Genomic DNA, 20,265 nt, shown 5'->3' on the forward strand with positions numbered 1-20,265 from the left:
GCTCCTTGTAATTGGGATATTGAGGGAATAACACACACCTGGCCATGGAACAGCTGAGCAGCCAATTGTCCCATTACTTTTGGTCCCTTAAAAAGTGGGAGGCACATATACAAACTGTTGTAATTCCTACACCGTTCACCTGATTTGGATGTAAATACCCTCAAATTAAAGCTGAAAGTCTGCAGTTAAAGCACATCTTGTTCGTTTCATTTAAAATCTATTGTGGTGGTGTATAGAGTCAAAAAGATTAGAATTGTGTCAATATCCCAATATTTATGGACCTGACTGTATATATATTTTTAATGTGCCCTCTTGGGATTAATATACATTGTAGCATTTACTTATTTATTACCCTTTTCCATTTTTTCAAATGGCGCTGTCAGCTTCACTTCATACATCTACCTGCTTGATCTACTGTATTGGCCTCAATGATTATCCCTTCTCCAAGATGGCCTCTCAGGCTTTGGCTGTCTCACAGACGCGCCATGTGTACATTCCTTCTATCTGGCGCATGCGCATTGTCAGCTACAGACGCGGTCAGCGTCATGCTTACGATGCCGCCACTCCCTCTGTACATCCATTTCCCGGGCTTCCTCACTACCTGTCCGCATCCCGGCGGTGACGTCAGACGCCGTCGGGATGGAAGGAGTATAAGAATGCGGTTTTTACACCGCCACCCTCTGCTATAGGCTCTTCACCGAGGGGAGAGGTTGTGTCTCTCCCAACTCCCTGCCTGGCTGATCCCATCTAATTGGTAAGTGTCCCTCATGTCTGACTTTCACAGAGGCTGCATATAGGGATTCCTTCCTGATCAGTTTTCTTTGTTGTTTTTCCCTTTTTTGCTTTATAGAAGCACCTTTAAATTCACCTTCTTGAATATCATGTATGACTCCTAGATGATCAATTAGGGTTTTCCATAGTATACTGACTCATTACTGCCTTTCAAACTTGCAGTGAGGTGGTTCTACCTCCAGCAAAAGAGTTTTGATTCTATTGAAGGTATTTTTCATTTTCATTTTTAACATAATGGTCAGTGTGGATGCCCTTTTGAATATAAACTTTTCATATATCCCAGTTTACTCCTTACACTTCCTTTTCCTTTTTCATTAAGGATACACAATATTCTATATCCTCCTGTGGCCAAAAATGACGGGAACTTCTGATGTGAGAGAGGCCTAGTTGAATTTCTTATATCGCTGATGTCAATTATCGGCTTTTTTTACAAAATATTATTTGCTTTCTATGTGCGGCAGCCTGGTAAGATCACAAATATTGAAGTACTATTCCTTTGATTGACAAATATTTTTGACTTTTTTCAATTGTATGAACTATTATCCATATACATATTTATATATTATCATTTTATCATGTAACATTGTATCAATACAACAGTATATCTCATTCATGTTCTCTTTATTATCTACAATTTATGCCAAAACTCCTGAGGAAGCTCCAAATGAGCGAAACATGTTGAGTGGTATTTAACCAAGTGGTACTCTTCCTACTGTTTTCCCACTATTAGATGTGGTTTTTCGAGATATATACACTGTTTTGAGTGAAAACTTTTGCTATTTGCTAATTTTTTTATGGATAAGCTGTACATGTTTCTCTACCCTATCTACCTTGAAATGTAAGCACCTTAAAAGTCCCGGGGTTGTTCTTCAACCCTTTTTCCCTTTTTCCCTCTTTATTTGTTTCTTTTGGTGGTATTTAATCACCGCTGGGTTTTTTATTTTTTGCACTATAAAAGAAATAAGTCCAAAAATTCTGTAAAAAAAATGCATTTTTCTTTGTTTTTGTTAAAAAAATTTAGCAAATTACTAATTTTTCTTCATAAATTTTGGCCAAAATTTATACTGCTACATATCTTTGGTAAAAATAACCCAAATTGGTGTATATTATTTGGTCTTTGTGAAAGTTATAGAGTCCACAAGCTATGGTGCCAATCTCTGAAAATTGATCACACCTGAAGTACTGACGGCCTATCTCATTTCTTGAGACCCTAACATGCCAGGAAAGTACAATTACCCCTCAAATGATCTCTTTTTGGAAAGTAGACATTCAAAGTTATTTAGAAAGGGGCATGGTGGGTTTTTTGAAGTTGTCATTTTTTCCCACAATTCTTTGCAAAATCAAGATTTTTGTTCTTTTTTTTTTCACAAAATTGTCATATTAGCAGGTTATTTCTCACACACAGCATATGCATACCACAAATTACACCCCAAAACACATTCTACTACTACTCCTGAGTATGGCGATACCACATGTGTGAGACTTTTACACAGCGTGGCCACATACAGAGGCCCAACATGCAGGGGGTGCCATCAGGTGTTCTGGAGCATAAATTACACATCTAATTTCCTGACTACCCCTTACACTTTTGAAGGCCCTGGAGCACCAGGACAATAGAAATGCCCCAAAAATTACCTCATTTTTGAAAGTAAACACCCCAACATACAATCTATGAGGCATAATGAGTCTTTTGAACATGTCATTTTTTTTTTTTACAAATTTTTGGAAAATGTGGAAAGAAAATGAAAACGCATTTTTTTTTAACACAAAGTTGTCCATTTATACAATATTTCTAACACATAGCATGTACATACCAAAAATGACACCCCAAAATAGATTCTCCTACTCCTCCTGAGTACGGAGATCCACATGTGGGAGACTTCCACAGCCTGGCCACATACAGAGGCTGAGCATGGCTGAGCATGGCTGGGTACAGCTCGGTACGGCTGAATATGGCTGGGTATGGCTGAGTATGGCTGGGTAGGGCTGAATATGGCTGGGTACAGCTGGGTACAGCTAGGTATGGCTGAGTGAGGCTGGGTACTGCTGAGTACGGCTGGGTATGGCTGAGTATGGCTGGGTACGGCTGAGTATGGCTGGGTACGACTGGGTATCACCGAGTATGGCTGAGCATGGCTGGGTACAGCTCGGTATGGCTGAGTATGGCTGGGTACAGCTGGGTACGGCTGAGTATGGTTGGGTACGGCTGAGTATGGTTGGGTACGGCTGGGTATGGCTGAATATGGCTGGGGGTGGATGGGATGGCTGAGCATGGATGGATGGATGAGTATTGCTGCGTATGGATGGCTGAGCATGGATGGGTGGATAAGTATGACAGAGGGATGGCTGAGCATGGATGGATGAGTATAAATGGCGGGATGGATGAGTGTGAATAGCAGGATGGCTGAGTATGGATGGCGGGATGGCTGATCGTGGATGGCGGGATGGCTGATCGTGGATGGCGGGATGGCTGAGCATGGATGGCGGGATGCCTGAGCATGGATGGTGGGATCAATGATCGTAGATGGTGGGATGGATGAGCATGGATGGTTATTACAGAGGGATGGATGCATGGCAGAGGCTGCAGTGTGGATGGCTAATACAGAGGGATGGATGGATGGCAGAGGCTGCAGTGTGGATGGCTAATGCAGAGGGGTGGATGGATGGCAGAGGCTGCAGTTGTCACTAAGCAGCGCTGTGGGCACTAAACATCCAGCCCAAGGCGCTGCTGCATCCGATCTCTCCCCTCACACTGTACAGAGAGGGGAGATAGAAACCGGATATCACACCGGTTTGTTTACATGTGATCGCTCCGTCATTTGAGGAAGAGATCACGTGGTAAACGGCCGCTGTCAGCGGCCATTTACCGTGATACGTGATGCAGAGGACCGGACGGATACTCCCGTGTACGCGCCCCAGGGGGGCGCGCGGGAGCGCAATTCTGGGAGGATGTCATAGTACGCCCTCCCAGAGTTATCGAACCACCCTGTAGCCGTCATTTGGCTATGTGCTGGTTGTTAAGTGGTTAATGCACAGCATACCACATGTCAAGGTGTGAAGGGGCCCTAAAACCCAACTATTGACATCTTTGAAGTCATACTGGTACCTTAAAGGACTGCTAATGGTGATTTTGACAATTTATAGAAAGGAGTATGGGACATTTTGGGCAATCCATTGGAGGTCTGTAAGCATAAGTTTAGGAACCTATGTATAAGATGTTTTGAAGACTACAAACAATATTCTGTGCTTGCATGTTTTACCTTGTGTTTAATTATCTCAGCGCCAAAAGTAGAATGTTAAATGTCACTCGTAAAAAAATATACATGGCATACACTGAACAGCATACATCTTTTGTTGTCTTGTACTATCAGACAGCTACAAGGAAAGTACAGAAAACCACAAGTTGCTTAACATGATTTGCATGCACAGAGCAACATGTTTTAATCCACTTAAGCAATGAAATGATTAAGCTGGTCTCTGATTAAGTCACTTCCCCTTGTGATGACTGCTGTGGCTATTGTCTGGCTATAAGATTCATCCTTTTCAGCTGACTGAGGTCTTCCCTAGGGACAGTATAACTTTTATGCTGCACAGTAACCCATTGCCTGCTAACACATCCAAATATTGAAATCTCCAAAGGATCGCAACTGCCCAGTCAACTGTACAAAATCACAACACTGTAGAGAAATGGGAACTGCTGACAGAGGTGCGATGGGGAAAAGAGGGACTGCCTTCTTCTGTGGAGTCCTTGCGGTTACGGCGAGCCAGAATCAAGGTGCTTTTCTGGGGGACCAAGACCTGGACTGGGAGTTTAGGAGTCCAGTGTTTGAAAAGAGGTGGAAGGAAATTTCTGAATGCAGAACGAAAACGTCTGGAGAGAAGGTTGTAGATCAAAGGATTGACAGCAGAGCTGAGATAGAAGAAACCACCTAGAGAGACAAGGACAAGCAAAATTTAAAAGCCTGTTGATCATGCATTCACTTGGTTAATAAAGGTTCTCAGAATTTATAAGAACATCGTATGTGGGCATAGATGAAGCAGGAAAACATTACAAAATGCTGTAGTTAAAGCATTCAGATAACCTTGGTATGTGTTAATAACAATGTTACTAAACTCTATTATTCTTTTTAGTATAATCAAATTTGATAAATAATCAAACAATACAATTATTGAATATTTGCTAATTACATTCCTGAGTTCTAGATTGCTGAGTTTGGTTCCATAGTGCACTTTTTCTATAATCAACATTCATTTTTTCTATAATTAACCTGTAAGCTTGCCTGCTCCATGCTATCCTAATACCAGCTTTAATTTCCCTTCAGTGTCATCAGAAAGAAATTTAAATTTCTGTGTCTGCAGCCTGTTGCAATTTATCTCAGTGAAGGGCTTTCAGCAAAGTAATGTAAGCTCTCAACGAAGTTACTAGAGATCATCAGTAGCCATGGCAAAGTTTTATGGTACCTCAAGCTTCCTCTCTCTCTACAGCACCTGGCAGCATCATCTGTTATGGTATGTTGTACTGATCTGATCATAAAGTCTAAATCAATACCAACAGGAGCATGGTTGGTACACTATCAAGGCCAAGTGCTGAATAAACTTTCAGGTCATGGAGGTGCAACAGTGTGTGGAATTAACGTTTTAACCTTAATTTTTCAGCTGACTTCTCTCTTCTTATGCCCTGTACACACGATAGGATTTTCCGACAACAAAATCCATGTTTTTTTTCTGACGGATGTTGGCTCAAACTTGTTTTGCATACACATGGTCACACAAATCTTGTTGGAAATTCCGAACGTCAAGAACGCGGTGACGTACAACACATACGACGAGCCGAAAAAAAAGGAAGTTCAATAGCCAGTGTGGCTCTTCTGCTTGATTCTGAGCATGCGTGGAACTTTGTGCATCGGAATTGTGTACACACAATCGGAATTTTCGACAACAGATTTTGTTGTCGGAAAAGTCGGAAAATTTGAGAACCAGCTCTCAAATTTTGTGTGATGGAAATTCCCATGGAAAATGTCCGATGAAGCCTACACATGGTCGGAATTTCCGACAACAAGCTCCCATAGAACATTTTCCGTTGGAAAATCCTATTGTGTGTACGGAGCATTAGAAGCGCATCAGTCTTTGCAAAATCATTTGATCTTTTAAGGGGATAAAATTGTAGGGTCTAGCAGTCAGTAAAAAAAAAAAAAGAGTAGTAGTAGTAGTGATAATAAAAACCATACATATTTTTTTAAATTATTATGCTAGTGCTGGTACACACAATTGCCCTATAACTGAATACAATTTTAGCAGAACTACAAACTTCCTTATCAGTTTTAGCTGAGGGGGTGCTTTTTAGAGCCTCAGGTAGACTTTGCTGGACATACAGTGCATCCAGAAAGTAATCACAGCACTTCACTTTTTCCACATTTTTCCACATTTTGTTATGTTATAGCCTTATTCCAAAATAGATTCAATTCATTATTGTCCTCAAAATTTTACAAACAATACCCCATAATGACAACATGAAATAAGTTTGTTTGAAATCTTTGCAACTTTATTAAAAATAAAAAACAAAAAAAATCCCATGTACAAAAGTATTCCCAGCCTTTCTTCAATACTTTGTTGAAGCACCTTTGGCACTAATTACAGCCTCAAGTCTTTTTGAGTATGATGCTACTAGCTTGGCACACCTATTTTTGGCAGTTTCTCCCATACGTCTTTGCAGGACCTTTTAAGCTCCATCAGGTTGGATGTGGAGTGTCGGGGCACAGCCATTTTCAGCTCTCTCCAGGGTTGTTCAATCTGGTCCAAGTATGGGCTCTGGCTGGGCCACTCAAGAACATTCACAGAGTTGTCCTGCAGCCACGTCTTTGTTATCTTGGCTTTGTGTTTAGTGTCATTGTCCTGTTGGAAGACAAACCTTTGCCCCAGTCTGAGGTCCAGAGCATTCTGGAGCAGGTTTTCATCAAGGATGTCTCTGTTTATTGCTGCATTCATCTTTCCCTCCATCCTGACTAGTCTCCCAGTTTCTGTCGCTAAAGAACATCCCCAAAGCATGATGCTGCCACCACCATGCTTCACTGTAGGAATGGTAGTGGCCAGGTGATGAGCGGATCCTGGTTTCCTACATACATGACACTTGCCATTTAGGCCAAAGAGTTCAATCTTTGTTTCATCAAACCAGAGAATTTTGTTTCTCATGGTCTGAGAGTCCTTCAGGTTTGGCAAACACCAGGCAGGCTGACATGTGCCTTTTACTGAGGAGTGGCTTCCGTCTGGCCACTCTCCCATACAGGCCTGATTGGTGGAGTACTGCAGAGATGGTTGTTCTTCTGGAAGATTCTCCTCTCTCCACAGAGAAACACTGGAGCTCTGTCAGAGTGACTATCTGGTTCTTGGTCACCTCGCTCTGAAGAAACTAGCTTGATTAGTGAAATATGTCAGCGTGACATTATCATCACAGAGGGTGTGATGCTTTGATCCAGACTACGGTCACTTGGCTTGCCTTATATGCTCCAACTACCAAGCAGAGATTTCAGCTGCCGTGACAGGAGGAGTGTGGATGCAGTGACTGACGTGCTGTGGAGACAGATCCCGGAGTTTACTGGTGGATCTTTGGGTGCTATCATGGACGGGTGAGATTTATTGGACTATCTACCTGTACCTGCTTAAATCCAACACCACCCCATCTCCCGGTGACACTTCCATCCGCGAACATCCTCTGCCTGTCTGCTTTGATATGTACCAGCTTTACTTTCCATCTATTTTGCACTGAGTTTGCTGCCTTCAATGTGATCTTCATTGAAATCTGTCCGAGGATCTAACCCAGTAACTTTTATCTGCTTCAGTACAAATCTATGTCCCTTCTTTTTCACACACACTTCCCCTAAGTTGCTGAATAACTACAGCTCCAATTCCTGGACTGTATTATCACTATACTGACAGGTTCACTGTCCTAGTGCCAAACTGTAACTACGACTGGCTGTCATTTTTTCATCTACCAGCAATATTTCCTTTACGGAATACCTGATGTGTGTTAGTGAGCATGAAGGCTTGGGCAGGGTGGTTGTAAGTCTGTTACTGACAACGTTGTCAATTTTGACTATGAAATGCTGAAGGTAATTGTGGTTTTATGTATGATTATGTAATAAAGCAAATTGTACTTTTTTTTAAACCCACTTACTCCTCATTGATGAGTCTCTTGAGGAGTTTTTCCTCCTTTTATTATATGCTGCTTATTGTCTAGAGGAGTTAATAGTTCTTGAACGTAGACGGGTGTCCCAGCTGTGGGTTTAACTGGAAGTAATTTAACCCCACACATTTGTACGGAGGTGTAGCTCATTAAGCCCCCCTTCTTTTTGTTTACACTCTACCATACAGGCCTGATTGGTGGAGTGCTGCAGAGATGGTGCTGCAGAAAAATGCTGGAGCGACCATCGGGTTCTTGGTCACCTCCCTAACTAAGGCCCTTTTCCCCCAGATCGCTCAGTTTGGCTTGCTCTAGGAAGAGTCTTGGTGGTCCAAATTTCTTCCATTTTTGGATGATGGAGGCCACTGTGCTCATTGGGACCTTCAATGCTGCAGACATTTTTCTGTACCCTTTCCCAGATCTGTATCTCGATACAATCCTGTCTTGGAGGTCTACAGACAATTCCTTGGACTTCATGACTTGGTTTGTGCTCTGATATGCACTATTAACTGTGGGACCTTATATAGATGTGTGCCTTTCCAAATCATGTTCAATGAACTGAATTTACCACAGGTAAATTCAGACTCCAATCAAGTTGTAGAAACATCTCAAGGATGATTAGTGGAAACACGATGCACCTAAACTCAATTTTGAGTATCATGTCAAAAGCTGTGAATACTTATTTACCTGTGATTTTTTCATTTTTTATTTTTAATAAATTTGCAAATATTTTAAACAAACTTCTTTTACATTGTCATTACAGGGTATTGTTTGTAAATTTTTGAGGAAAATAATGAATTTAATCCATTTTGGAATAAGGCTGTAACATAACAAAATGTGAAAAAAGTGAAGCGCTGTGAATACTTTCCGGATGCACTGTACATGATTAACTTCACAGGTCTGGCTGCACCCAAAGCTCTGAGGAAATCCATCTATTTCCAGATGTGGAGAAGGAGTGGGCTTTACTGCTTAGACACGCAGCAGCCTTTACAGCAGTTAAACAGAGAAAGTGATCAAAGTCAAGACTAATGAAAATCCAGAAAATTCATAAGTGTATCTGACATTGCCTGTTTTTTATTAGAGACTTCATTGGTGCCCGGGGTCAGCCAGTTGCAATTGCACCCCCCCCCAAGCCCCTAAAAAGTCACTTATGCCAGACCATTCATTTCAACAAAAATATTCCAAAAAGATTATATGTGCATTTACTATATTTTATGTACAAGACTCACTTGTGTAGACATACAAAAGCCCTGAGACTGCTGCCGAGAGCTGCAATCTTGGATGTGATGTCAGCAGTCCCAGAAGACACAGAGGTGTCCCTCAAAGGATACTCTATATTATTCCTCTTCAATCCTACCCCAGTAGCTACATAAAAGGTTAACCTTTGTTAGAGAGGTGAGAGGAGGGGCAGAGTTTCTGGGTCAGCACAGAGAATAATTAGACACTCCCACAATGCAATTATATGATACTGGATCTATGGTACCTTCATAAACACATAGATTTTCTGTGTCTAATTTGGGTTCAAAGCCTCCCAATTCATGAACTCATAGGGGGAGGGGGAGATTCACTAAAACTGGGGCACACAGAATCTGGTACAGCTGTGCATAGCAACCCTTCAGCCTCCAGGTTTTATTGTCAAAGCTTAGTTGAGTAAGCTGAAGTTAGAAGCTGATTGGTTACTATGCACAGCTGCACCAGATTCTGTGTGCACCAGTTTTTGTAAATCTTCCCCATTGGCTCCTTGTGCTGCTTCTTTTCCTTACACTCCAGCTTTGCTGTACAGTTAGTGCAAAAGGCTGATACCAGGTCAAATTCAGTGACTTACACTGATTAAATTAAAACATTTCACTTAATGATGAATTGCTGATTACACAATTGCATTAAAAGATAAGTGCAGTTTAAAAAAAAACGTACACTTACCCTTTTTGCCCATTTGTTTTGATCTAACTAATCTTACCATCCCCCACCATGCATGCTTAATTATATTGATCTGGCAGTGGCAGCCTCCAGTGATTGTTTAAATCCAATGATGTAAGTCTTTGCTGTCCTGGCTGTGCCTGTGTATTACAACCCCGTAAACTTCTACTGGGCTGTGTCTCAAGGCTGGAAACAAAAAGAAACAGATTCATTGAAGTCTATAGAGCTGTATTGCACAGATTTGGCCCGGATGTAAACAAACAATCAACCGAAGGTGCGAGGTAAGGGTAAGGGGTGGGTGGGTTTGGTTAGGTTAGATAAAGAGGCATAAAAGGATAAGTGGAATAAAAGACGGGACCTATTCCTGCGCTACCAAATTGGAAAAAGGTGTAGTGATCGTACAAAATTCAAACTGAACTTCTAAGGCTGTAAAAAACATATGCAATTGGACAGCTGCATGCACCAAAATAAGGGCCCAGACAGAAGCCCGAAACTAATGAAATAAAAAAGGGGGGGGGGGTGCTGCGCTACCCAGAGGGTCTATGCTTATTGATAATTGTTAATAATTTCTAATAATCGTAGAATAGAATAAATAAATATACGTATAAAAATCGCATGGGTTGGAGTGTTTAACACGCATGAATTGGTGTATTTAACTAAAAATAGGGACAGGTGGTTTGTATATAAATTGATCCAAAGAAAATGATTAATATAAATATAAGCAATACATATATGTTGATCCAAAGGTGATAGATATAAGTAAACAATTGAACATATGTCTAAAATTATTCAATCCAATAATTACGATATATCAAAGTGCTAGTGCTCTCGTGCCTTACATAAAATACAAACTGATGCGTATACTAAAGTGCATAAATGAAGCAGTAATATTACAGAAAAAAAATATCAATATATCAAGTGAAAAACCAAGAGAGGCATAATCGCCTAATCCTGGTGTTACAACTGGTGCAAAGTGAAAACTCGGTGTGGGTGATCAAGTAAATAAATAAATAAATAATTAGTTGATTAATCCAGTATACTTGCTAGTGTCCACAAAAATTGATAAGAAATAAAGTGTCCAAAGAATACGTGCAACCAGAGACAAATCTTATCAATGGTGGACAGGAGAAAGTGCTCAAACACAGCAATAAAATGACAGTGGGGTGGTGATATGCAGACAAAACACTCTGTGTCCTCTTCATGCAGCATGCGCTAGTGTAGGTAATGGCCCCTTACCTAGCGGTGCTAGGTCAACCGCATATAAGTTGTTTAATCATAAGGTCCTGGGTCTCTACTGTGTCTCTGTGTCCACGCTTGCTGACTCTGCAGGATCCTTTTGAGGGCTGGATGTATCTAATTATGGTCCTAGTTGGGGTCCTGGGACAGTGTGGCTCCTAGCTCCTCCTCCACATCTCATCTCAAATATATGTATGTAAAATATAGGACAAGGTACCCGAATAGTGAAGTATGTTTTTCCTGGGGGTCACTTTATTCAGATCCCCTGAAGAAGTCACGTGATCGGTGACGTCACGCGTAGGGACGGAATAGGCTTGTTTCTTTTTTTCTCTGCTGAATGCATTACGAGCTCGCCGCTCGTAGGATACAACGCTGTATTAACAAACTGCTGAATGTGAGTACTCTGTACATATGTATATATGAATAAAGTGACCCCCAGGAAAAACATACTTCACTATTCGGGTACCTTGTCCTATATTTTACATATATATATATTTGAGATGAGATGTGGAGGAGGAGCTAGGAGCCGCACTGTCCCAGGACCCCAACTAGGACCATAATTAGATACATCCAGCCCTCCAAAGGATCCTGCAGAGTCAGCAAGCGTGGACACAGAGACACAGTAGAGACCCAGGACCTTATGATTAAACAACTTATATGCGGTTGACCTAGCACCGCTAGGTAAGGGGCCATTACCTACACTAGCGCATGCTGCATGAAGAGGACACAGAGTGTTTTGTCTGCATATCACCACCCCACTGTCATTTTATTGCTGTGTTTGAGCACTTTCTCCTGTGCACCATTGATAAGATTTGTCTCTGGTTGCACGTATTAAAAGGATAAGGACACTTGTCTTTTAATTTGTGTATTTTACATCTGCCAAGACACCAGCTATAGGTAAACACTGCAAAAATAGCTTAAAACATGCGTTCACTGAAAATATACTATATTTATCTCTTTACACCTAAAGCCAAAGTATAGAGGGAAAACACATTACCCTTGCAGTGGGTCTATCTCTTACCTGCTTAGAGAAGCTGAGAGATGATGAATAAGGTGATATACTTACCTTATTCCTTGCTCCTGTCCATGTGACCTGCCACCCAAAGCCTCTTTCCTTCACTTCCTGACCGGCTACAGCTCTCTTACGTAATCCCGCACAATGCAGGAATAGCAATCCTATATTGTATGTAAGGACATCAATGTCCCTCCAAGTAGCCAGGAGCAAGTATTGAAGTAAGAATATTACTTCATTCATCATTTCCTAAGCAAAATGAGCAGTGAACACTTGATCCTAACAATGAACCAAGGCATCAATCCAGCCTTTACAAGAAAAAGACTTCCTAAAATGGATATTTGCTTGTCTGATGACAAATGTTTTCTGTCCCAAATACCAACAGTGACTGCACTGAGATCTTACAATGCTGATACAAAATATTTTGGGTGAATACTTCAAGTGCTGGTTGTATAGAATAAAACTGAAAATAGCTCATTTATAATGTTTAAACACAAGCAAAGGAATTTAACCATGATAACATGAGTATTTCTAGTAGGAAATCATGGTTCCTGCTTTTACTCCACTGCTAACATTTGCCTCCAGAGGTACAAAAAATGATGGTTATGAAGGCACATGTGTACAGCTTTCATTCCTACCATGATTACTGCAATGCAGTGCTTGATGCCTAAACGGCCAGGCCTTAATGCTGACACATGGGGTAGGGGAAACTTGGTAAGCCCTATGCACTGGTGACTTTGAGAAAGTCAAGTGTTCCACAGGAATTTTGAGAGCTATAACATTCAATAAGACCAGGCATATTAAAGTGCAAACTAGTGGCAGGCATTGTTTTTTTTCACTGCAGGGTCACTTCTAGAGAATGCGATGTGTTTTTGTGAAAATTTGCTTATTCAGTTTAAATACAATCTAATTTATGCTAATGGATTTAATGCCTGGCAGCACTAGTGCTGTTAGCTCGCATCCCAACCACAACACTGCCTGCATGGAGTTTGCATGTTCTCCCTGTGTTTGTGTGAGTTTCCACTAGGTACTCCGGTATCCTCCCACACTCTAAAGACATGCTCATGGGATAATTGGCCCTCCTTTAGAAGAAGATCAGCAAAGCTTTACTTTTCAGTCAGAATACTGTAGCAAAAGTGATACAAAAATTTAACAAGCTGGAACTGCAACCATCTCAGAGATGTCCAGGCTGTCTACGGAAGTTAACACCTTGACAAGAGCATCTTCTGATGAGAAGGGTCAAAGAAAATCACCATGCAAGTTCACTGCAGTTAGCTAAAGAAGTAGAAAGCAAAACTGGGGTGCCTGTTTCCTGTGACACAATATGGTGTACACTGCAAAGGAATGGTATGCATGGGTGTCGTCCATGAAAGGAAGCATCTCCTAAAGACCATGCACAAAAAATCCCACCTAAAATTTGCCAGGGCTCATACTAAAAAAGAAGACGACTACTCGGACTCTGTACTCTGGAGTGATGGGACCAAGATAAATGTTTTTTGAACTGATGGCTTGAAAACTGTATGGCATTGCAAAGGTGAGGAGTACAAAGAAAAATGCATGGTGCCTACAGTGAAACATGGTGGTAGCAGTATCCTTCTGTGGGGCTGCATGAGTGCTGCTGGTGTCGGGGAGCTACATTTCATTGATGGTTTCAAGAATTCACAGATGTACTGCTCTATATTGAAAGAGAAGATGCTACCATCACTTCGTGTCCTTGGTCGTCGTGCACTTTTCCAACATGACAATGATCCAAAACACACATATAAGGCCACTGTTGCATTTCTGAAGAAGAACAGGGTGAAAGTGATTCAGTGGCTGTCAGGAGGATCCTGCCAGTAACAGGCATTCTAGACTTGCTGGAGCGCGATCGTGGGCGCCAGTGCGCATGCGCGAGTGTGCACATGTTTGCGTGCGCGCACGCCCACTTACGCCAGTCGGGCTATTTAAATCAGACTGAAACACAGGGACTTTGCTGTTTGCTCTACAGCGTCCTGTGTGTTCTTTGTTATCTGAAATCTGTTCCTGTGCTTTACCCGGCTTGTCTCTAACCATCCCAGCCATCTGCTTGCACCTGACTCCGGCCTGTCTGACTTCCCTTCTGCCTGCTCCCCTGGTCCTTCTGCTGCCCACCTGATAACCAACCCGGCTTGCCTGACCTTCCTCAGTTCCTGTCTGCTGTACCTGTCTGCTGATCCAGCCTGTTCCAGGTTCCAGTCTGCTGTCCAGCTCCCGGTCAGCTGTTCCAGTTCCAGTCTGCTGCACCTGTCTGTTGATCCAGCCTGTTCCAGGTTCCAGTCTGCTGTCCAGCTCCAAGCCAGCTGTTCCAGTTCCAGCCTGCTGCACCTGTCTGCTGATCCAGCCTGTTCCAGGTCCAGTCTACTGCTCCAGTTCCAGTCTGCTGTCCTCCTGCGCAGAGCCTCCTGAATTCTTACCTCTTGATCCTGCCAGATCTGAACCCAATCGAACACCTATGGGGAATTCTGAATAGACAAGGTGAGCATCACTCTCCATCCAGCATCCAGGCTCTAAAAAGGGGTTGTTCTTGAAGAATGGAAAAAGATAGATGTTGCAATATGTCGCCAACTTGTTCATTCCATGGCTAGAAGATTTGGTGCTGTCCTCACAAATCACAGAGGTCATACAAAATACTAGATGTAGTAGTTATTTTTGCATCAACTATTTGAGTAAAACTGAAGATTTTGTAATCTAAGCTATATTATTAACCTTACTTTCATGTAATGAGCTAAGCAAATATTCTATAAGACTCAGTTTTGTCAACATTTTGGAAATTGTAGAGATATTGATTAAAATCTTACTTTTTAAATGGGGTGTACTCATTTATGCTGAGCACTGTATATATATATATATATATATATATATATATATATAAAAATATATATATATATAAAGCACTGTGTAACTTGTTGGCACTGTATACCTTATTTTTCGCTCTATAACAGGGGTCTCAAACTGGCGGCCCTCCAGCTGTTGCTAAACTGCAAGTCCCATGAGGCATTGCAAGGCTGACAGATACAAGCATGACTCCCACAGGCAGAGGCATGATGGGACTTGTAGTTTTGCAACAGCTGGAGGGCCACCAGTTTGAGACCCCTGCTCTATAAGATGCACTTTTTCCCCCAAAAATGTGGGGGAAAATGTCTCTGCGTCTTATGGAGCGAATATTGACCAGGCACCGCTGCTGCTGCCATGTTACAATACAGGCAGGAGAACGGAGGACAGACATTCAAAGCCGCCTCGAGCACCAGGCAATCTCCCGGCTGGGCCTGTCACTCAGACAGAAGACAGAGCAGCCCAAGCGGCCGAATGGAGTACGGCTGTGGCAGCCTCTCAGGCTGCTCTGTCTTCTGTCAGGCGGATGTGATGATGTCAGGTCAGACTGCATTTATGAGACTGATAAGGTTGCATTTCTTTGGCACTGGTAAGGCTCCTTTTTTGGGACTGGTAAGGCTGCATTTCATTAGCACAGGTAAGGCTGCATTTATGGGACTGGTAAATCAGCATTTGTTTGGCACAGGTCAGGCTGCATTTTATGGGACTGGTAAGGCTGCATTTCATTGGCACAGGTCAGGCTGCATTTTATGGGACTGGTAAGGCTGCATTTCATTGGCACATGTCAGGCTGCATTTCATGGTCACTGGTAAATATTTTAGTACATCATTTGGTTCAGAATATTTTTTTTCTTGATTTCTTCCTTTAAAACCCAGGTCAGGCTTGTCTTATGGAGCGAAAAATATGGTGATTACTTGTAACAAATAAATAATCAAACAAACAATTCATGTAGAGAAATAAGTAATGCATGGTACATAGTCACAAAATAAATATCTTCTTTTAAATAATTGTTCTTAGTAAACTTATTTTACTAATTTTGTTTTTTATATAGAACAAATAAATTAAAAAATGTATGCTGGCTACATTTAAACAAAACTATTATCACCTGTGTGGAGCCAATATCAGCAAAAAATGTGAAAAACTTGTCAAAATACCTAACCATTTTGATTTGCCAACATTTTTTGTTACTATGGGGTGTAAATAGGATTCTGCTACAGTCCAGTGACTATCCATAAATCCCCCTATTTGTGCAGCTGGCAGGCAAAATTCAGCAGGTGTCAAACTGTTTCCTATTACAAGGAATTCTGGGTAATTCATCAGATCTGAGACATTTAATCAAGACCTTCTCCATATCAAAGCACCAGAGGATTCCTTGCATCAGAATTATTTAATCTACTGCCAAAAACTGCAGACGGTTTAAGTGTTAAAATGGACAGAATGCCATTACACTGCTACTGATTACAAAAGTTAATGATAGTATAGAACAGAAGTCAAAAGGCAATTAACTGAAAGTCAAAAAGTAGTAGAATGTTCTTTTTTTCTCTTAGTTAATGCACACGTTTAGTTATTTTATAGATAGGGCTGGGTAAAGTTAGAATCTCATTTTCTTATTCCTTGCTGAGTCCTTGTTGAAGTGCTCCACTCACTTCCTGCCCTGGCAACTAGACAGGAAAATAATGGAAATCTCCCCAAAAGTGACACAGGAAATAAAATCTGGCAGAGGATATAACTCCTCTGTATTTCTAGAAATTAAATGGACACAAACACAATATACTGCATGAAATAACTATCTGGTGAGCAAGTACTGACCTAAAAAATATGTAATTGGTGAGAGTTAACATTTAAAAAAATAAGCACTAGGTAGTGCCTAGCCTCTAACAGTTTTCTGCTGTAGGTAAGAGGAGAGGTTTCTGTTAACTAGCAAATCCACTCTGTATTGCCAGGTGAAAATACTCACAATGAAGATACAGGATTCAGAGAGACAAAACCATTGGACAATCGGTGGAGTACAGGGCCTTGATGCAGAAGATATAAAAATGTCTGCAGTAACCAAGGACATTCCTCTACCCAATTATAGCAATCGACAAACCAGGAGCTTTTAACAAGTATTCCATTTTCCTGCTAATTTTTTTTAAACGTCTTTGGTAAAAGAGGAAGGAATGGATTTACAGTAATTGAACTATATAATGTAAAAAAATGACACCACTGCTCAACAAGGATTATTGGGCAGGATTTGGTAAAGGTAATTTCTTGTATCTGCATGTTTCCAGGAAGTAAATTGATCTACTTTGGGTTGGAGGGGCTATTTAAAGATTATTTGGTTCAAAACTTTGATGTTCAGAGTCAATTGCCTCTAACCCATGCTGTCTGCTATCATATCAAGTCTTGCTTTTAGATGAATAGTTATAAGAAACAACAATTTCCTTTCCTAGCACAGTAAAATTCCAACTGTGCTGTCAAGGACCAAAGGAGATCTTCCCCTCCCTACTCCTTGTGATAAGAGAAAATTGTAGAGCTGTCTGTTAGAAAGATTATATTCATGCTTCTTAGCCATGGTAGAAAATATTTATGGCTGTCCTGTCTACATGCAAGCACTCCAGCAATGGCTGACTGCCCACAACTTCCTGAGGTTTGAAGAGGCTGCTTTGAATGATACAGACCAAACCTTTTGGACTACTTGTACTCTCAGATGGGCCTCTTATACCTAGGATTTAGCACCCATATTGAATCTAATCTGATCTTTCAGGATTTAGGGTTTTCTGTTTAGATTTATTGGATAAGCCGCTGTTAAAAGGTCCCACCGTACTCCAGGATGAATGTTGATCCCTATATCTTTTGACATAGCATCTTTGTTCAAATATTCAAAAATTAGGGGCTAAAGGAGTACTGGAAGCTACATTCATCTTTCCCTCAGTCCTGACTAGTCTCCCAGTTCCTGCCACTGAAAAAACATCTCCACAGCATAATGCTGCAACCACCATGCTTCACTGTGGGGATGGAGTTGGCCAGGTGATGATTTCCTCCAGACATTACACTTGCCATTCAGACCAAAGAGTTCAATCTTTGTTTCATTAGACCATATAATTTTGCTTCAGGTGCCTTTTTGCAAAGTCCAAGTGGGCTGTCATGTGCCTTTTACTGAGGAGCGGCTTCCGTCTGGCCAATCTACCATACAGGCTTGATTGGTGTAATGCTGCTGAGATGGTTGTTCTTGTGGAAGGTTCTCCTCTCTCCACAGAAAAATGCTGGAGCTCTGTCGGAGTGACCATTGGGTTTTTGGTCACCTCCCTGACTAAGGCCCTTCTCCCCCAATTGCTCAGTTTGGTTGGGCGGCCTGCTCTAGGAAGAGTCCTGGTGGTTCCAAACTTCTGCCATTTACAAATGATTGAGGCCACTGTGCTCATTGAGACCTTCAACTGTGCAGAAATTTTTCTGTACTCTTCCCCAGATCTGTGCCTCAATACAATCCTGTCTCAAAGGTCTACAGACTATTCCTTGGACTTCATGGCTTGGTTTGTGCCCTGACATGTACTGTTAACTGTGGGACCTTATATAGACAGTTATGTGCCTTTCCAAATCATGTCCAATCAACTGAATTTATCACAGGTGGACTCCAATCAAGTTGTAGAAACATCTCAAGGATGATTAAACAGTTAAAACAGGATGCACCTGAGCTCAATTTTGAGTAGTAGGTAAAGGCTGTGAATACTTATGTACATGTGATTTTTTTATTTTTAATAAACTTGCAAAGATTTAAAAAAAAAAAACTTCTTTTACATTGTCATTATGGCCTTTGTTTGTAGAATTTTGAGAAAAATAATGGATCCATTTTGGAATAAAGCTGTAACATAACAAAATGTGGAAAAAGTGAAACGCTGTGTATACTTTCCGGATGCACTGTACTAAGGGTGCTCCCTATGCAAAAGTTTGCAGTCTGTGTGCTGAGCAGCAGCCTGTTTTGCCTGGAAAGAAGCACTTGGCCCAGAAAGGTCCTGTGTTGATGGGGGTTAGGTTTGGTTGATGGCATCGGTTTGAGATGATCCTGAGATCATTCAGAATTCACTGACAGTTGTATTTACCAGCAGTTGACCTGCATTTGACCAGCTTCAAGCAGGTTTTGTGTTCCCAAAGACTTGCATGAGAATGTATCACCCACTTGATGCAAAAAGAACAGACCCTAATGTTGATGCCCATGCAGTGTTGAGAAGGGGAAAAGTAGTGGATGAAATGGGCCTATCCTCAGTAGAAGCACTTATAGCATACCTTTGGATACATCTGGCCTGAATATTTCATTGCATCTGAGAAAATTTTAGCCTGTCATGTTAGGGCATTCAGAAAACCAGGGTACTAGCTATCTATACTATACATACTATAGGGTTTAGGAGAATGGAGCAGTTTTGAAGAAACTCTTTCATGATTGATTATAGTTTACCATACAAATAACCCATATGTTACATCTGCATAACAATTATATTCAACTCACCGGACACCACATGCATGAGGTTAAAGATGTTGGCTAGAGGCTCAGTCCACTCCCCCACAAAGCTGAAGAAAAGTCGGTCAATGTGGAAAGGAGCCCAGCAGATGGCGAAAACCATCACTAAGACAACTGTAATAACACAGGGTAAGATTAGTATATGAAATATATTAACATTTTTGATACTGCTTTTATTAGAGGTAATATACATTCAAAATGCATTGGCAAAGTGTTAATGCTAATCTCTTTCTGCTGATATCTATGCTGATCTCTGTATGCTGATTTAAATATACTGTATTTATCGGGTGCGTGTTATACGCCAACGGAGTACCTCGGAGAGGGACGAGTGCCACCAGAATTCACTGTGCCGTCATCTCCTCTCCACTCGGCTTTTCACTCGGCTCTCACTCGGCTCTAACTCGGGTCTCACATCACACACACACAGTCCCGCCTCTGCCACCAGCATTGGCCCAGTGTTCTGTCTATCACAGGAGCTGGTCCAATGCCGATGTCGGAGGCAGGACTGTGTATGTGACTGCCGACTGAGAGTCGAGTAAACAGGAGATGACGGCTCTGCGATTTCCTATGAGAAACTGTGAGCTGCATTGATGGGGGAGATGGGCACAGATCAGGCTGCAGATGGGCACAGATCAGGCTGCAGGTGGACACAGATCAGGCTGCAGGTGGACACAGATCAGGCTGCACTGAAGCTGCAGATGGGCACAGATCAGGCTGCACTGAAGCTGCAGATGGGCACAGATTAGGCTGCATTGAAGCTACAGATGGGCACTAATCAGGCTGCAT

At 41.6% G+C, this 20,265-nt stretch overlaps 1 protein-coding gene across 1 annotated transcript in view; it reads right to left on the minus strand.

Moving 5' to 3' along the window:
- Positions 1-240: 240 nt before the first annotated feature.
- NMUR2 (neuromedin U receptor 2) overlaps positions 241-20,265 on the minus strand; it is a 73,863-nt gene continuing 53,838 nt past the window's right edge. Inside the window, exons 3-4 of the mRNA XM_073621134.1 lie at positions 19,468-19,593; positions 241-4,721 (exon numbers count right to left, since the gene is read on the minus strand). Of these exons, the coding sequence (XP_073477235.1) occupies positions 4,462-4,721; positions 19,468-19,593 (386 nt within the window). The 3' untranslated portion in view covers positions 241-4,461. The remainder of the gene's footprint in view (positions 4,722-19,467; positions 19,594-20,265) is intronic.

This window comes from Aquarana catesbeiana, linkage group LG03 (assembly GCF_042186555.1).
Source record: "Aquarana catesbeiana isolate 2022-GZ linkage group LG03, ASM4218655v1, whole genome shotgun sequence".
NCBI lineage: Eukaryota > Metazoa > Chordata > Amphibia > Anura > Ranidae > Aquarana > Aquarana catesbeiana.